Source organism: Sturnira hondurensis, unplaced genomic scaffold (genome assembly GCF_014824575.4).
Source record: "Sturnira hondurensis isolate 20B ecotype Veracruz unplaced genomic scaffold, ASM1482457v3 Scaffold0004998, whole genome shotgun sequence".
Classification (NCBI taxonomy): domain Eukaryota; kingdom Metazoa; phylum Chordata; class Mammalia; order Chiroptera; family Phyllostomidae; genus Sturnira; species Sturnira hondurensis.
The window spans coordinates 3,218,609-3,237,126 of NW_028077629.1; the positions used below are offsets into that span (position 1 = coordinate 3,218,609).

At 33.9% G+C, this 18,518-nt stretch overlaps 1 protein-coding gene across 1 annotated transcript in view; it reads right to left on the minus strand.

The window, feature by feature from the left end:
* The window catches only part of GRID2 (glutamate ionotropic receptor delta type subunit 2), a 1,449,169-nt gene that overhangs the window by 332,866 nt on the left and 1,097,785 nt on the right, over window positions 1-18,518 (minus strand). The window contains exon 10 of the mRNA XM_037046096.1: window positions 13,930-14,127. Within this exon, the coding sequence (XP_036901991.1) occupies window positions 13,930-14,127 (198 nt within the window). The remainder of the gene's footprint in view (window positions 1-13,929; window positions 14,128-18,518) is intronic.

Here is an 18,518-nt window from a genome sequence, read left to right on the forward strand (position 1 = left end):
ACAACCCACAGAGTGGGAGAACACATTCAATGATACATTTGATAAGGGTTTATATGCAAGATTTATAAAGAACTTACAAAACTCAACACCAAAAAACAAATCACCCAATTAAAAAAAGGGCAAAAGACCTCAATAAACACTTCTCCAAAGAGCACATAGAGATCTCCAATAGACATTTGAAAAGATGCTTAACATCACTAGTCATCAGAAAAATACAAATTAAAACCACAATGGGATATTATCTCACACCTGTCAGAATGGCTCTCATCAATAAGTCAACAAATCACAAGTGCTGGGGAAGATGTGGAGAAAGAGGGAGCCCCTTTGGACTGTTGGTAGGAATGTAGATTGGTGCAGCCACTGTGGAAAGCACTATGGAGAGACCTCAAAAAATTAAAAATGGGTTTGCTTTTTGACCCAGTAATCCCACTTCTGGGAATATATCCAAAGAAACCAAAAACACTAATTTAAAAGAACATAAGCACCTCTACATTCTTTGCAGCATTATTTACAATCACCAAGATAATGAAGCACCCAAGTGTCCATCAGTAGATGAGTGGGTAAAAAACTATGGGATGTTCACACATTGGGATGCTACTTGGCTTTCCTCTTTATAAAAAAGAGGACAGTTTTACCTTCTGTGACAGTATAGATGGATCTGGAGAAAATTATGCTAAGTGAAATAAGCCATTTGGAGAAAGACAAATACCATATGATTTCACTCATATGTGGAATCTAATGAACTAACAAGGAAAATGGGGACAGACTCATGGATAGAGAGCAGGATGACAGCTAGTGGGGGTGGGGAGGGGTGAGAGGGTGGACGAATTGAGCAAAAAGGAAAAAGGACTCATGGACATGGACAACAGTGTGGTGATTGCTGGTGGGGAGTGGGTATAAGGGGACTAAATGGTAATGGAAAAATACAATAAAATTAAATTAAAAAATAAAAGTTACTTAGAATATTTTCACCCAAATTTGTACTCTCTTTTATGCCTGGAAGTTATCTTTCTCATTAATTTTACCCTCAAACCATGACAAGAGATAGATGAAAATCTAGGTAATAGATGACATTTCAATAGCCAACAGTGGATTTCAGGATTTATGTATCCTCAAGTTATGAGATTTTTCTCATCATAGCACCAGTCTTTATATCACTTTGGCTTTGACTGATGCAGCAGTCCATTAATTTATATCCTATAACCTGCCACATATTTTTTTTTAAATTTACCCATCTTTTACTGACTTTTTATTTGTCTTTTTCTATAAGTTCTCTTTAAACCTGGAGCCATTCCTGGACAGCATCATTACCATTGGCAATACTCTGTGTTCTTTTCTTTGATTCAAGACTTATTATTCACTACTTATTTGTGCTTGCCATCTATTAGACCAAGTACTTAATGATTCAAGTTCTTTATGTGAGTGAATTGCTCCTTACTGTTTCCAATGTCTGCCAATTAAGTATCATCTGCAAATTTAGAAAATTGTTCCTACAACCATTCATGAAGTAATTTGCATCTACATAATTCATGTTCTTTCATAGATCTCCTTTTCCTTCATCAGTGTAAAAATATTTCCATATAAACAACAAATATTTTTGGTCAAGTGTTTTTCTTTTTTTACTTACTCACACAGCTGTGTGGTCTCCCACATCTATACTCCAGCTCCATCATATATACTTGATATGTATATGTATAGATATATATGTGTGTGTATACACACATATATCTCTCTCCATATATACATACACACACATCTATATCTATATATATATCAAATGGATTATTTTTAACAATCACCATTCAGACATAAAAACATACATTCTTCTGACCACGTGCACTTTTGAACTTCCTGCCTGACTATAGCTGACATACTCTTGGAAGCTCAGTCACTCCATTAATACTTGTTTAGTTTAATTTAAGAAATAAAATCTTAGTCACTGTCCAATTTAAAGTGTTTAAAATGGTTTCTTTACTCTTTACACATTTTTATCCTGACTCCCTTGACAAAGCTACCTTTTCATCTCACAAGGCTTTCAAGCATTTATCACTGAGCAGGCATATGTGGATGGAGTTCTTTGGTGAATGAAGTTTTTCTGGTGGATACAATATTTTCAAGGATGCTTTACAATAACAGAAAGAGATAATCAAAATATGTAACCATTGTTTGTAATCATGGGTATATTTGATAGTCCTCAGACATCCCACTGAGGACTCTCTTCACCCACAAGCATTGCTCTTCATATTCTGGGTTCTCTTGATCCCAGTAGGTGGCCTGTTCAAAATGTACAGTTGAAACCTATATGACCCTATTAACCAATGTTACTCAAAAACGTTTAATAAAATAAAATAATTTTTCAAAGAGCGAATATATATGCAGAAAAAAAGAGGCAACATCTCCTCTAGACCAAGGGGATTATTCCAATCTTGACCTCTTAGGAAATAGAGATAAGAATGGGGACAAATGTTGTGCCTCCCCAAACTTGTTTTGGTGGCACAGACAGACCCAATCCCATGGAACTGTTTTTATGCCTGATGCCTTCCCAGCTGCTCCTAGATTTGCCCTTTCCAGTGCAGATGGGATCCTCTAAACCGTTCTTCCAAAGTGAGCTCTCTCACCCCTCTAGCATTTTTGTCCATTCTAGTGCCAAAAATAACATCGTAGTCCTCCTTATCCAGACTGCAGTGCATTAATGTAAGGCCTTAAATAACCAGTTTGCACGACAATATTCATGTTAATCCGACACTCCCAATTTAGTTCTTATAATAGAGATGAGAGGAATACCTGTATTTCCTAAACTTTTTAAAGCCATAGACATCATTCACATCCACATGCACCTTTACTAGTTATTCCTAAAAAATTCCATTAGGATGTTCTTCAGGTACCACAAAGCAGAACGTCTACAGCCAGACTCTGTACCTCTGTTGCCCTTTTCCAGTCTGCTCCCTTTCTGTTCTCTATTTCTGTCATTGACTGTCCATCTGCTCATTTTCCTCTGATACATTTCTTGCTGAATCTCAACACCCCTTTTATCTTCTCCTTCAAGTAATCAAGTTCTAGTCATTATAATTTAGAATATTGTTTTCTCAAAAGTATACCTTTTTGTTGATCTCCTAATTGGTACCATTTTGGTTCTGACACTTTTATTCCTCTCTTGAGTGGTAAAAAGCCATTCATCTTTTTCCTTCTTTGCTCCAATGCATCCTTGGTCCTACCTCAGCTATCTCCCTTACACATAAATTAAATCCCACTTTTTCTTACATAAGAACCTTTAAACCTTTTATAATTTTCACTGTGTAAGTGATAAAGTCCAAACTCTTTAGCATGGCAAACATGATTTTATAATTATCTCTATTCTTGCCTCTATCACTCCTACTCATCTTCAAGCTCGAACTTCTTTCCTTCTGTGCAATCTTTTCAACTCTCCCGGCAGAGGCTGCCACTCTGCGCCTGGGTTGCCATGGCACCATGTACATATTACCCTATGGCATTTATAGCACTGCTTTTTATTATTTATTTACACATTTATCTTCCATGTACACTATGAGATCTTTGAAGGCAAGAACAATGTCTTCCATTCCTTTGAATTTATGATGCTAGGCACATTGCCCAGAATGTTGTATGCATTCAAAAATGAGTGGGGAATAAATAGATGAATATAGGGCATTCTGCTTGGCATACAAAGTAAACACAACCTCAGCCTTCTGGCTTCCAAAAGAGAACCATGCAAAGGAAAGGCCTCTATATCATTATGCCTACACCTATACTTATACCTGTACACATACCTGTATCTATCTACCTATCTCATGTTTCAAAAGATTAGTTTGAAAAGAAGTGAAATGGGTGTTTTCAGAAGACAAGATTATCAGGAGAGGGAATGGTTTGAAAGTTGTATGGAACAAAGCCTGAGTTTAACTAGGGCTGAAAAAGATAAAAAGTAAGGGTAGACAAGGCAGATTGAAGCTGAATGTGACCTATACGAAGTGTGATAAAATGTAAGTGGGAAGTGAGACACAGACTGCAGAAAGTAATGCATGCTTTTCTAAGGTTCTTTTTTAAAAATATATTTTATTGATTATGCTATTACAGTTGTCCCATTTCACCCCCTTCATTCCCTTCTACCCTGCACACCCTCTCCCACCCACATTGCCCCCCCTTTAGTTCATGTCCATGTGTCTTAAATTCTTTAGCTTTTACATTTCCCATACGATTCTTGCCCTCTCCCTGTCTATTTTCTGCCTGTCATCTATGCTACTTATTCTCTGTACCTTCCCCCCCCTACTCCCCTCTTGCTACCCCTCCATATGATCTCCATTTCTGTGGTTCTGTTCCTGTTCTAGTTGTTTCCTTAGTTTGTTTTTATTTAAGATGCTTATTTTTTCTTGTATGCAAGAGAAGAGATAGGATTTTAAGAAAGAATGGATATTTTTGAGAAGTTTATAGATGCAAATATTTTTAGTAACTCTCCAACCCCTTCTTTATATAATCTAACCTTTATCTTCTACTTATACCTATCCAAACTTTATCTGAACTGTTTTTTGAAAGTGTATATCTTAAAAACCTGTGCTAAACCATTCAGAGTAATATTTTTTCTCACCATCACATGACTTGGTTTATTAAAATGCTTTTCAAACTAAACTTACACTGGAATTCTGTTCACTTCTGTAAACTTCTAATGGAATTAAGCACTTGGACTCTGGATTCAAACTCTCTGGGTTTAAGTCATAAATTCTGCACAATTTGGCTAAGTGACTATGGGCAAGTTCCAATATTTCTTCAAGATTGGGATAATAATAGTATCTATCTCATAAGATTGTTTTGGATTCTGAGAGCTAATAAGTACATAGTATGTAGACTCTTATCAGCAATAGTGAGCTCTATGTAATAGTTATTATTTGGTCTATTTCAAACCACTGTTTTTAATTTGTTGATGTATCTGTGTTAATTTCCAGTGATGTCAAGTGTATTGCTGACTAAAATCTGAGCCTCTAATTCTAGTGATGTTCTATTTTATTATGAAACAGAACATATAAAATACCTCCAAGTTATATAACACAGAGCTGTAGCCTTTTCCTTATAAAATCACTAACCATTCATATTTCATATACATACTTTTTTACCTTAACTGCCTTATTCCACTACAATAAATTTCCTTTTAGATTTACATTGTCTATCAGTTTTCTCTTTTGAAACTGTTAAGTTCATATCTTTTACTGTATTGCCCATTGGATTTTTTGTATTTTCTTATGGATTTTATGACCTTTTCATGTAGCAGTGAGGCAGTGATGCTAATAATTCATCATACTTTTGCAAATATTTTCCAGCCTATGTTTGTAATTTAATTATTACAGGTTTTGATTTGCTAGTCATTTCAATTTTTGTGTACATGTAACCATTGTTGGTGTCCATGTAACGCATACATTATTTTTAAGCCTCTGAAAGATAGCTATGTTTTGCCTGTCCAGTATCCATTCTCCCTGTCTTCTGATAAGAGCATCCTTAATTTCTTGGGGGATCAGTATTCCCCCATGCTTACTTTCAGGTGTTTACACTGAGCTATCCTACCCTCAGTGCTCAAAATGGGTACATGGTATACAGACCTGGCTCTGAAATCACTGCCGCTCCCAGCTACATCTGTGCTGAAACTGTGCATACAACTAAGGCTCTTTGTTGGAACTGTTGGTGAAGAGAATCTATGTTGATGTTGGGATGGGTAAGAGGATGACATCTAAGTCTGGGCTTGCTGAAAGTCACTGTGCTGACACAAAAGGAGAGCCTGCCTGAGAACTGGGAAAACACAATGAAAAGCAGAGCTAAGGTGAAGAGAGAAGATATGAAGGCCTGAGAAAATGAGCTTGGATCTCATCCCTGGTTAGTTGTGAGCCATTACATTATCTTTTCACTCAATTGGACTCCATTCACAACCAAAGACATTGAATTACTTTAGCTTGGAAAGTATGGGAAGAGTATTTTTAAGATAAAGAATACTTGAGCCTGCTTTTAAGCAGTGGGAAAGGAACCAAGTTGCGAAAGATTGAGATAGAAACAAAGAATGATAGATGGGCAATTTAAATTTCATTCCATGCTAAGTAGCCTCATATGTATCTCTGCACCCCAGGTTTCTTACCTGAACTCCAGACTCAAATCAAAGTGCTTACTTCATTTTCTGTTTGGATAGCTCCAAGGAGGTATATGCACAGTAGTTAAGAGAATGGGCTCTGAAGTCAAACAACTTAGGCTCATATTCTACTTCTTCTGCTTATTAGCTATGCGACCTTGAGCAAGTCACTTAAACTTCTGTGCCTAGGTTTTCTTTTTTTTAAAGATTTTATTTATTTATCTTTTAGAGGGGAAGGGAAGGAGAGAAGTATCAATGTATGGTTGCCTCTCATGAGTCCCCTGCTGGGAACTGGCCTGCAACCCAGGCATGTGCCCTGACTGGGAATCAAACCGTAATCATGTGATTCGCAGGCCCATGCTCAATCTACTGAGCTATACCAGCCAGGGCTGGGTTTTCTTATCTTTATAAAGGGGATGTAATTATATACATTTATGATAATTTTTTAGCATATTTATGAGGATTTAAGGAGTCAGTACTCATAAAACTTTGGAATAGCACTTCGTTATTTTAAAATGTTAATTATTATCATTACTCATTTCCAAAATATTAGTTTGGATTATACATTCTCCACTTTCTACCCAAATATTTTTCCTTAGTTCTCCTCATGCTAGTTAATGATCCTATTCTCACTTCAATTGTAGTGAAGTTGGAATGATTGAATACAGTGAGCTAAATGGATTAAAAAGCTTAATATTATAGGAGCAAAAGCCCAAAATAGCCTTCGCTGGTGTAGCTCAGTGGATTGAGAGAGGGCTGAGAACAGAAAGGGTTGCTGGTTCAATTCCCAGTCAGGGCACATACCTGGGTTGCAGGCCACATGTCTGGGATGCTGGCCAGGTCCCCTGTGAGGGCCACATGAGAGGCAACCACACATTAATGTTTCTCCCTCTTTTTCTCCCTCCCTTCCCCTCTCTCTGAAAACATAAATATTTTTTAAAAGCCCAAAATATAGTATTGCAATAGGGATAGGAACTTCTTCTATTTATTTTTTTATTGTTGTTTAAGTACAGTTGTGTCCATTTCTCCCCCATGACTCTTCCCTGCCCCACCCACCCCTACCTCCCACCCTTAATCCCACTCCCCTGAGATTATTCCTCCCCTGAGATTATTGTCAGTTTGTTCTTTATTTCAATGTCTCTCGTTATATTTTGCTTGTTTGTTTGTTTTGTTGATTAGATTCCACTTATAGGTAAGATCATGTGGTATTTATTTTACACTGCCTGGCTTATTTCACTTAGCATAATACTCTCCGGTTCCATCCATGCTATCGAAAAGGGTAGGAGTTCCTTTTTTCTTTGTGCTGCATAGTATTAGATTGTGTAAATGTACCATAGTGGTAACTTTTTTTAGATAAGCCTAAACTTAGTAGGCTATTATAGGCTAATTGATTTTATTAAAGAACAATGAGATCCCTTGAAAGATTTTAATTAGAGGAGTGTAATTATCTAATGAATGTCATAAAAAGTCACTTGACTGCTATTCATTCTTTGATGTAAAAATATTTTTTTCATACTGAGGTTTCAGTGGTAAATCAAATGTATAAACTTTTTGCCCCAATTAAGCTTACATTTTAGCAGGGGAAGACAGAAGAATGAGTAAGTACTTAGCAAGATGGTGATATGAATTACAGAGAATAACATAGGATAAGGGTATAGGTAGTACAGAGGGTAGAATTTGTTTGAATAGGGTGGCCGTGGCAGCCCTCTCTAATAAGAGTTTTCAGCAGAGACTGAAAAATAAATGAGCTGGAGGAAAAGATATCTGGGGGAAAAGAATTCTAGGAAGATGGTTCAGGCAGGTCCAAAGGCCAAGTTCAGCAACTGGGGAAACAGCAAGGAGGGCTGTGAGCTTGAAGCATAGTGAGTGAGGGAGAAACACAGCAGATCACAAGAGAATTAGTAGGGCAAAGCATGTAGGTAACTTTAAGGATAGTTTTTACTCTGAGTTGGATGGAAAGGCTATCGAATGGTTTTCAGCAACAGAGTGACTGGATCATTGAGCTGCTATGTCAAAATATATTGAAGGCAGTCAAGGGTAGAAAGAAGGAGGGTAATTGGAAACCTATAGTTGCAATCCAGGTGAGAGATGTCCATGGTTACAAGTAAGATAGTGAGTGGAGCTAGGGGAAATGGGAATACAGAAAGTCTTTTTCTGCTTCTATGGCTGAAAAGATAAGACACACAGCCTTCGGTAAGAAGATATCATCGGCTTTGCCCTTTCCCATCTAATCTGTCAGCAGATTCTATCAGTCTGCCTTCAAAATATGTGTTGGAGTTATTATATCTTTTTAAATATATAGCCTAATTTTTTACCAATCTATCAGAATCAGCAGATAAGAGGAGACCTATCTGCCTTCCCTGAAACACATTACTGAATTCATTTTTTCAGTTAATCTTCACAATAACTTAATTCCATGGATGTGGAAAGTGCTACTCGAAGAGGTTAGAAACTCCCCTATGCTCACATGGTTAGTAAATGTGTTACCAGTATCCACAACTAATGTTCCATTCTACTCTGAAGACTTTGTATTGCCTTTAAGGATAAGAAAATACATGGATGTATTTTGAGGTCGAATAATAAAAAAAATATTAGACTCTCATAGTCTTTGTAGTAGACTATGAGCTTTAACAACTAAAATAAAAAGGGTTTTCAGGATGGAGAGTGGGACTAGAAATAGAAATTTGAAAAGCGTGGGAAGTATTTGGAATACCCACCGTAAAGATGAAGATAAAGAATCAAGATCTAATGAACTAAAGGACACTGGAGGATCAGTGAAAGCTGTATTGATCTCATTAGCTACCATGGTATAGAAATGAACTCAGTCAGCTCTGCCATGACCTTCTATAGCAGTAAGCCATTATCCATATGTAGGATCATAGAATGGGAATGGAGATGAACAAAGGAGGCACAGAAAAAGATCAAGAGATTCAAAATGCATTGAAAAATTTCTTAAAAATCTTCTGAGTTTCCATGGAGTGAAAATTTACTTCCTTTACCTTCATGATTTATTAGAGACCATGAAGTTTTGCATGTTTTCTCAGATGCTTTTCTTCTATCATTTTTAAATGGTGTCTTTCCTAGAGCTTCATCCTAAAATCAGCTTAGTCATCTTCTTACTGCATGTTTCCTTTTTGGCAATCTCATGTTTTCAAGCATTTCATTTTTAGGAAAGATTACTTATAGGAACTGAAAATACAGAAATTTATTTCCTAGCAAGCTACCAGTATTACTTTTCCCTGAAGAAAGTCTTCTAATACCTAATGTATGACTACCCTGCTTTGAAAGCTGCTGAACTTGAAGAATGCTACCCAAAGAAGGAACTAAATAATGCAACATGTAGCTGTGTAACTCATAGTTCTCTTTTTTTCTTATTTTTTTGCACTTCTATCCTAAGCTTCATACACTTACTATTTCCTATCCAAAGTTCTCTCTGGTCTTCTTACTTCTACTTTTCCCTTTTAAACCAGGAGAAAATAATTCATCAGTCACATTAAGTCACCCTTAATCATTGTACCTGTACTGAGCAGAATATATCTCTCAAATGATATATCTATTTCACAGAGAAACATCTTTTGGCCATATCTGTGTTCTTATAAATTTTAAGAACATAGTAATTACAGAAAGTTATAAAACTAGTGAAGTACGTAATAAATGAGAGAGACTTTGCCATATATTTACTTTTGAATAGATTCTATATGTACATTTAAGCAATCATTTTTTCTCTTTGGTTGTATTTTCCTCTCTAAAAATCATGGGCGTGCTAAAGCTCTGACATCAAGATTTAATGGGAAACCTCTTTAATGAAATCCACCAACTCTGAAGCCTTAATGTCAGCATGGAAATCACTGTGGAACAATCAGACAAACTCAGAAACTTTCCATGTTTCCTTTTGGACTGTTTTTTAATGTTATGGTCTGTCCATCATCATCATCATGACAAAGACTCTGAGAAACATTTTTTTTTAAGTTTTGGCTTCACCTCAGGAAGACAGATAATCAATCTTGTAATTTTAGAAGTCTCATTGTCATGGATAGAGGCATTCATTGACAGTATTTACTGTTATTTAAAATATACTTAGATTCGTATAAAAATTTACTTTAATAAAAATACGTAACAACAATAAGTTTATTGGAATTTTGTTATAATATTATTAAGCCATTTCAATGGTGTTATTTTGCTTTACAGAAGTTAATAAACCTGATAAAGTTTTAATACAATGCATCTTTTTGGATAACCTAAATCACTTTATTGTGTTTTACTATATTGCTTGTACAATTGAATAAATAGTTTAAATTGCTGGAAATTGGAACTTTCATCACTAGTAGTAATGGAATAAATAGTTAAGGGGAATTTTATGTACTGCAGCATCTTGGTGATCCCTCTGTAATGCTGGCTATGCCTCCCTTTTGAAAATGTTATCTTCCCTTGGCTTTCACGGCACCACATCCTATATCACTTGTGTCCCTATCTCTCTGCCTACTCCAACAAACTCTTATGTGGGCTTAGTCTCTTCCCTCTGCTTAGTCGGTGTTTCTCAAAGTCTAGTCAGAATGGCTAAATATCTTCTGAATAAAATAAGATCTAGCTGTGTTAAATAGCTTTATAGTTTTTCTGGCTAAAACTTATACATTTCTCACTTAGCTTCTTTAAGCATGAATTTTTACAATACTTTGTAAAAGGACCCAGAGGAACTTTAAAGTTATATACAATAAATACATGCTCTTACATATAAATGAAAGCAATTAAATAAATTGTTTATAAAGAACAATATGTATTGCTTATTTGATCATTATGTAATAAATTCTTAAAATGTTAAAACATGTAGTAGCTGGTATTTGTCTTTCACCGCCTGGCTTATTTCATTTAGCCCAATGCTCTCCAGAGCCATCCAAGCTGCACAGTATTCCAAAAAGTAAATGTGGCACAGTTATTGACCCACTCATTTACTGCTGGGTACTTATCAACAAACAAGCAAGCAAAATATAACCAGAGACACTGAAATTAAGAACAAACTGACAGAAACCAGAGAGGAGATGGGAGGGGTTAATGGGGGGAAAGAAGAAGGGTTGTCAAGGAGCATATATAAAGGACACATGGAAAAAGCCAAAGTGGGGCAGCATCAAGGGTAGGAAGTGGGGATGGCTGGGGTGGGTGGGATTGGTGGGGGAAAAATGGAGGCAACTGTACTTGAACAACAATAAAAAAGATTAAAAATCACCCACCCCCCAAAAAAACAAATAACAGTTGCAAGTAAGCTTTCCACTAACACATTTGTACTCCTCACTTCATCAGTATGGGAGCACTGAGAGGTCTCACTTACATATGCTGTGAGCCTCAACTTGAAAGGAGAAAAAAAAGGGGTAGAAAAAATATTTGTAGAAATAACTATCAACATTTATGTAATTTTGTAAAACATAACATAAGCTCACTGAACCCCTAGCAAAATTAAAGACAAAGAAAACCACATTTGGACACATCATAATTAAACATCAAGAAAGAAAAGAATTGTAAAAAAGGTCACCTCCACACTAAATAAAAAAGAAAAAAAAATCTCCAAAAAACAAATATACAAGTAATGGTCACCTTCTCATTAGAAATAATATTTGGCAAAAGACAATAGAATGTCATTTTTAAAGTGATGAATATTAAAAAATTTTATATGTGGTAGTAGATGTTCACCAGACTTATTTTGGTGTCCCTTTTTAATATATACATATAGAAAATTACTATTTTATACACCTGAAACTAATACAATGTTAATGTCAATTTTATCTCAATTTTGGGAATAAAAGACAGAAAACTGTACTTGAACAACAATTAAAATAAAATTTAAAAAGAATTATTGTTGCATACAAATTGTTGAATAAATTAATTTTGATTTTTAAAATTAAAGGTTGCTCTTGATTTAAAGTCATCAGCCTTGATTTTAGAAACAATAAGATTTTATCTACAATTTTCCCCTCAGACAACTTAAAAGTATGAATAAAAGTATGCTTTGATTATATATGATTATCTTCTGAGGCTCTCGGCACTCTTGTTAAAAGTTAGTCAAAACCAGCAATGTTTCTATTTGAAAACATAAATGCAAAAAAAATCTGTCAACTCAGAGTTGGATATATATACTAATAACACTGTTAATAAATAAAGGTACACAAAGACATTGTAAGGTGAACAGAAGTTGAGAGTATATGCCACTTGTAGGACTGTACATCAAGACATTTTACAGGAAGTTCTTCAGGTTGAAGAAGGTGATAACAGACAGAAGCTCACAAATGTAGAAAGGAGTAAAGAAACCCAGAACTACTAGATAAGTGGTCCAATACCAAAAGGTGTCTTTATCTCTCTACACCTTTTAAAGACAATTGATTGTTGAAATAAAAGACTATGACACTTTACTGTGGAGTTCATAAAATATAAACATATGACCACAATAGCCCAAAGGATAAGGTGGGTGTAAATTGATTTATATTGCTGTAAGTTTATTACTTTTTAAAANCTCTTGTTAAATGTTAGTCAAAACCAGGAATGTTTCTATTTGAAAACATAAATACAAAAAAAAATCTGTCAACTCAGAGTTGGATATATATACTAATAACACTGTTAATAAATAAAGGTACACAAAGACATTGTAAGGTGAACAGAAGTTGAGAGTATATGCCACTTGTAGGACTGTACATCAAGACATTTTACAGGAAGTTGTTCAGGTTGAAGAAGGTGATAACAGACAGAAGCTCACAAATGTAGAAAGGAGTAAAGAAACCCAGAACTACTAGATAAGTGGTCCAATACCAAAAGGTGTCTTTTCTCTCTACACCTTTTAAAGACAATTGATTGTTGAAATAAAAGACTATGACACTTTACTCTGGAGTTCATAAAATATAAACATATGACCACAATAGCCCAAAGGATAAGGTGGGTGTAAATTGATTTATATTGCTGTAAGTTTATTACTTTTTAAAATCTGAAGTGGCATGATGTTAACCTAGATGGAATGTGATAAGTTAAGAATGCATATTATGTTCTTTAGACTAACCACAGACAAATAAAACCACAAGGAAACAAAGCTAAAAAACCAAAGAAGAAAATAAAATCAAATACCAAAAACATTTAGTTAACCCAAGGAAGACAAGAAAAGAAGGAACACAGGAAAAAAAATAGGACACATTTAAATCAATAGGACACATTTTAATCAAGGCCTAAACTTGTTTAACGACTAATCAGTAAGACATAATAATTAAAATGGATACAAACTAATTTTAAAAACTTCAAAAAAATGAAGCAAACCTGACAGAAATGCAGACTAAAAACTGGAGAAGTTTCAACAGCTCTTTGAGAATTGAAAGAAGGACAAAAATATAAGTAAAAATTTATTTATCTTATTTATAGATTTATATTATAAAAGTGAAAGATTAGTTCCTAATTATCAGGATTTTATTTACTTACTGCAAATAACACTGAGTTTTTTAAATAAAACCATGACATGAATTGTGTTTGTAAATTGCATTGTGACACTATAATGTACCGTATACTGAAAGAATGTTTAGACTATAAATTTGGCAAAGGTAAGTTAGTGTTCTAGATACTTTTCTATCATAGGAAATATTCTAAAATTTAGCTTTCTTTTGTCATTAATATTTCTTTCCTAAAAGTTCCTAAAATAGCATTGGCTAAGACTTTGGTGTTCAACACCACCATTTAATTCTTTGCCTTGCACTTATTTTATATTAAATTAGCTTCCAAGTGTTATAGATCAGCCTCTAGATACATGATAAATAAATAAATTGGTCAATTAATTAATAAATGCTTACCTTAAAGACTAGTTCTCCTACTAAGCCATTCCATGTCCCATCTTCCTGTGGGCTTCCATACTTGTGATCCGGTGCGACATAAATTTCATAGTTAAAACCCAGGTAGTTAGATAAGGCATCCAAAACATCAATGGAGAAGCCCTGGTATTTTTTCGGCTTACCCAGGACATTTTCAGAGACCATTACAAAAGGTTCTTCCTACAGAGAAATAAGAGAAATCCTTGATGTCAATCTCTATTGCTCCCTAAAAGCAAAAATTAATTCTTCAAAGAGTTTTGCTTACAGTCTAAAAATTGCTTTTGCCTTTTGAGAGAATCAACTTAGAAATACAACATGTGTGTAATACAGCATATTATTAAACAGTGTTCAATCACCCAATTTCTTGTCAGCTCCCATTTAATTACAGACATGCACCAATTAACAACAGGCATACGTTCTAAGAAATGTGTCCTTGAGTGATTCTATCATTGTTCAAACATCATAGAGCTCACTTACAGAAACCTAGATGGTATAGTCTGTTACACACCGAGGCTCTATGGGATAGCCTACTGCTCCTAGACTGCAAGCCTGCACAGCATGTTACCAAACAAAATGACACAAAATCAAATGAAGCATAAGAAAATATGATGTAATCAATATACTTGGTAAATATAAGATGTATGAGGCTGCTGCAAGTATACTGTACCATACGGTTTGAATGCACTGTAAAATAATAATAAACCATATACTGCAGTGAGTGCATAAACCAGTAACAGTTTATTATCACTATCAAGTATTATGCACTGTGCATAATTGTATGTGCTATACTTTTATATAACCGTCAACACAGTAGGCTTGTTTACGCCAGCATCACCACAAACACATGAGTCATGGGTTGTATTAGGATATTTTCAACAGTCACCAGACAATAAAGATTTTTGGCTTATAATAATTTTATGGGAGCACTGTTGTATAGGTGGTGCATTGTTGAGTGAAACATTATTACACAGGGCGTGACTACATCACCAGCTCAAAATGAGATAAAAGTGACAGCAAAACTTCAGGGGCCATGATTCATCTCCCTTACCATCACAGGTTAATCTAATATTTATCAATAATAAAATTATATTAAAGAACCCATACATTTATTTTATCTATTCTTGGGCATATATTATCTATATATTTCAGAAATATGTGAAATAATATTTAACAGATACAATCTACATAAAAATTTCTGAAATGATCAAAAAATTTTGAGAACAAATAATTTACCTAAAATGTATAACATCACATTTCCTGGGAGTTATTTCCTCAGTAGGTTTGAAATTTGGGTATAAACACATGCTTCACTGCAAAAAAAATAGCTTCTTTACTATTGCTATGAAAAATTTACCTATATTTTTGGTAATCGTGTAATTTATAAATTCAGCAAATTTGTTTCTGTTCCATCTTTTTTATCTTTTTGTATTTTTTTAGTAAGCCCCTCTCACTTTTTAGAAAAACTAGTGTTAAGAGAATTCAGCAGTTTGAAACACGCTGGCAGACTACTGAAAATTAGATAATTTATTCTTTAACTTACTAAACTTGTTCAAAATCTTTCAGGAACAATAATATTTGTAGATAACCACCCATAGTATGTACGGTCCACCCAACCTTCTGGACAGGTGAAAATCTATCCTGAGTCTAAGCCAAAATACTCAGTTTTTATCTTTGGATCATTTTTCTTTAGCAACTAATTACATAGCTTTCATTGGGTTGTAAAATAATACTTGGCTTTTGGCTTTCACTCAAACACTAAGTAAATGCTTCATAAAATCACTGCATCTATTACAGGAATATTGTCCACCATAGCATTCAGTTTTTTCTTAAAACTTCCCACGAAATAAATTTTTGGATTGTTCAACGCCAAGAGAGCTTCATTTTACTTTAGTAATGTCTTTTTTAAATAGCAAAAATAATGTAACTAATTATTTCAGTTTCCATTTTCACTTTGGATATCCAGAAGATCTGTTCTAATGTTTATGTGCATCTACAATGATAATGATATTGTGATATTTGTGATGTTTTAAAAATTTTGCTTTTCTAAACTATGTTTGATATTTTCTCTTTAAAAAAATTAGTCTTAACCGTTTATATCTTATCTTTGTGTGAAATAAATCAGTAGGTGAATAGTTAGATAAAGTGACTGCTATTTTTCCCCCAGTAGCTGTCCTCCTTTTCTTCACTAATTATAATTTTTAAGAATGTTAGTACTACTGAGAATAAATGTCCATAGTCTCCTTCTAAACAAGATGAAAGTACATGTGAGTAATTCTGGCCAGTTTGATGCAAGAAGGTGCTTTGTGAAACTTTTCTTGTGTCTTTTATATTTTTCAGTGGGAACGAGCACATAATGCATGGCTGGAGCTCTGGTAGCCATCTCAGACTGCTCACAATAGAGAAACAAGAGAGAAGGGTACATCCTTGACAACTGAAATGCTGTACCAGACCCTGACTGACTATCTAGGGTTCTAGAACATAAGAAAAAATTTTCAGTCTTTTGTTGTTGTTGTTAAGCTCCTGAGACCTTTTCATATTTTAGTAGTATTTGATGCTAATGAACAAAGATAGATCAATAGATATGAGGTATTGAGAATAAATTAACATTTTTTTGTAATACTGATTTTTAATCTATTTAATTTATATCAAATGAATAAAAAGTAAAAATGTAATCAATCCTTTAATATTATGTGTCATATTTGGAATCATTCAAAATAACTTTATGAATCCAAATATTTTATATATTTTAAAGCACATAATAAACTTCCAGGTAATTGGCAAAATTTGCTACTGTTTATTTGGTTCTTTGGACAAAGTATAGGCCTAGCCAATCATTATGTTTTGCACAAATGCTCTAAAGTAGGTCTTGAGGTCATAGAATCAGAATAGATTAAAGAAATGCCAAGAGAGAGATCAGAGTCAGAGAGCATATAAACCCAATCAGAAAATTCTAGAATTACTGGGCCCTGACTGTTCACATTATATTGTAGATGCTGCAAATAGGGAGCATGTACTTATATACTTCTCATTCATTTCTAGACTTTGAACATCTATTCATTAATAAACCAAAGGAAAATGGATCATGAAAGATTTTAATTGAATGTTACCTCTAAAAATTTTTGGACCGTATGTGTTCCATATTTATCCACAGCATTTAAAATCTAACACATCTCTTAAGTTTTTAAATCTCTTAAGCAATTTAATCATGAGGAAGTTTAATAATACTCTTTAAGTTGACACACAATTAAGAATATCAATTAACTGTACTGCAGAGCTAAATTATCTACACTGCAAAAATAACATCCCCATGTATGCTTTAATATAAAGTATTAGTGATTCTTTTTTTGTTTTTTATCTCTTCAGGCAAATTGTTTATCATGCTAAATTTTGTTAAATTTTAATGCTAAATTTCCTCTAGAAATTGTTTTTAATTCTAACTTACAGGTAAATTCCTAGGCATATAGATCCCTTTCAGAGGTCTTCCCAACACTAGCTAGAATCGACTAAAAGTACATAATAGAAAAGGTTATACTAAGAGTTAATTTAATAAGTTTAATGATTTATTGATAAGCGTTCTTTAAAATTTTGTGCCCTAAAAAAACCTTTATAACATCCTATAACTTTTTCTCTAGCTTAATGTCTTTAAGCTTTGTTTTTAAGCTTTATTACTGATTTGGAGAACTAGTCATAATTCCTACCTCAAACCAGTTGTGGTTTTTGAGAACAATCAGCCAGTATACTGAATAGGTAAACATAAAAAAAGTTAAATTGATGCTCTGGAACTTATAGAAAAGGCATTTGATCCTTTTCTATGGCAACAATACTGAGCTTGGTTTAATCATTTTTATCCATGCACGTACTTCCAAAATTGATTACTCATTTACTTATCAATTTAACATTCATTGAGCAGCTGCTCTCAGTTACTACACTCAATATCATGAGAGATAGGGTAAAAAGTCATGAGTGCTGGTGCTTTCAAAAGAATTACAACCTAATATTTAAAAAATTTATGTACTAAAACAAAGAGATCAAAACAAAGCAAAACAAAAGCAATGTGCACCATAACTGGTATAAACAAAACACCAGACAAATAAAATGGATGCTGAAAGAAAAAGAACATCACCACTTCAGGGTTACCAGCTTTGAATTATTTTAACAAATAAGAAAAATTATAAACAAAAGTGCACACTCAAGTTCACATGATTAAGTTACAGAAGAGGAATGCATCTTAATTACCTTACTTCAAATTTATTTCTTGGGATCTCAAATTTTTCCACCTATGAATTGAAATCTAGGGTAACAAAATTTCTCTCAATTCAATTTAAGGTGATGTAAGGGAGATTCCGGAGGTTTGACAGAAAAACAAACAAAAATACAGTCCTTTCTAGAAGAAAGTATCTTCATCTTAGATCATACATTATTCCTTCAAATAATTGTTTGAACAATGTTCAAAACCAAAGATATCATGTAAAAGGAAATTATGTTTCATATAGATAACAAACAGAAATAATATCCAGCAGAAACAGATTTTTGAGAATTCAGACACTAAAATTTTCAGATACATATATAAA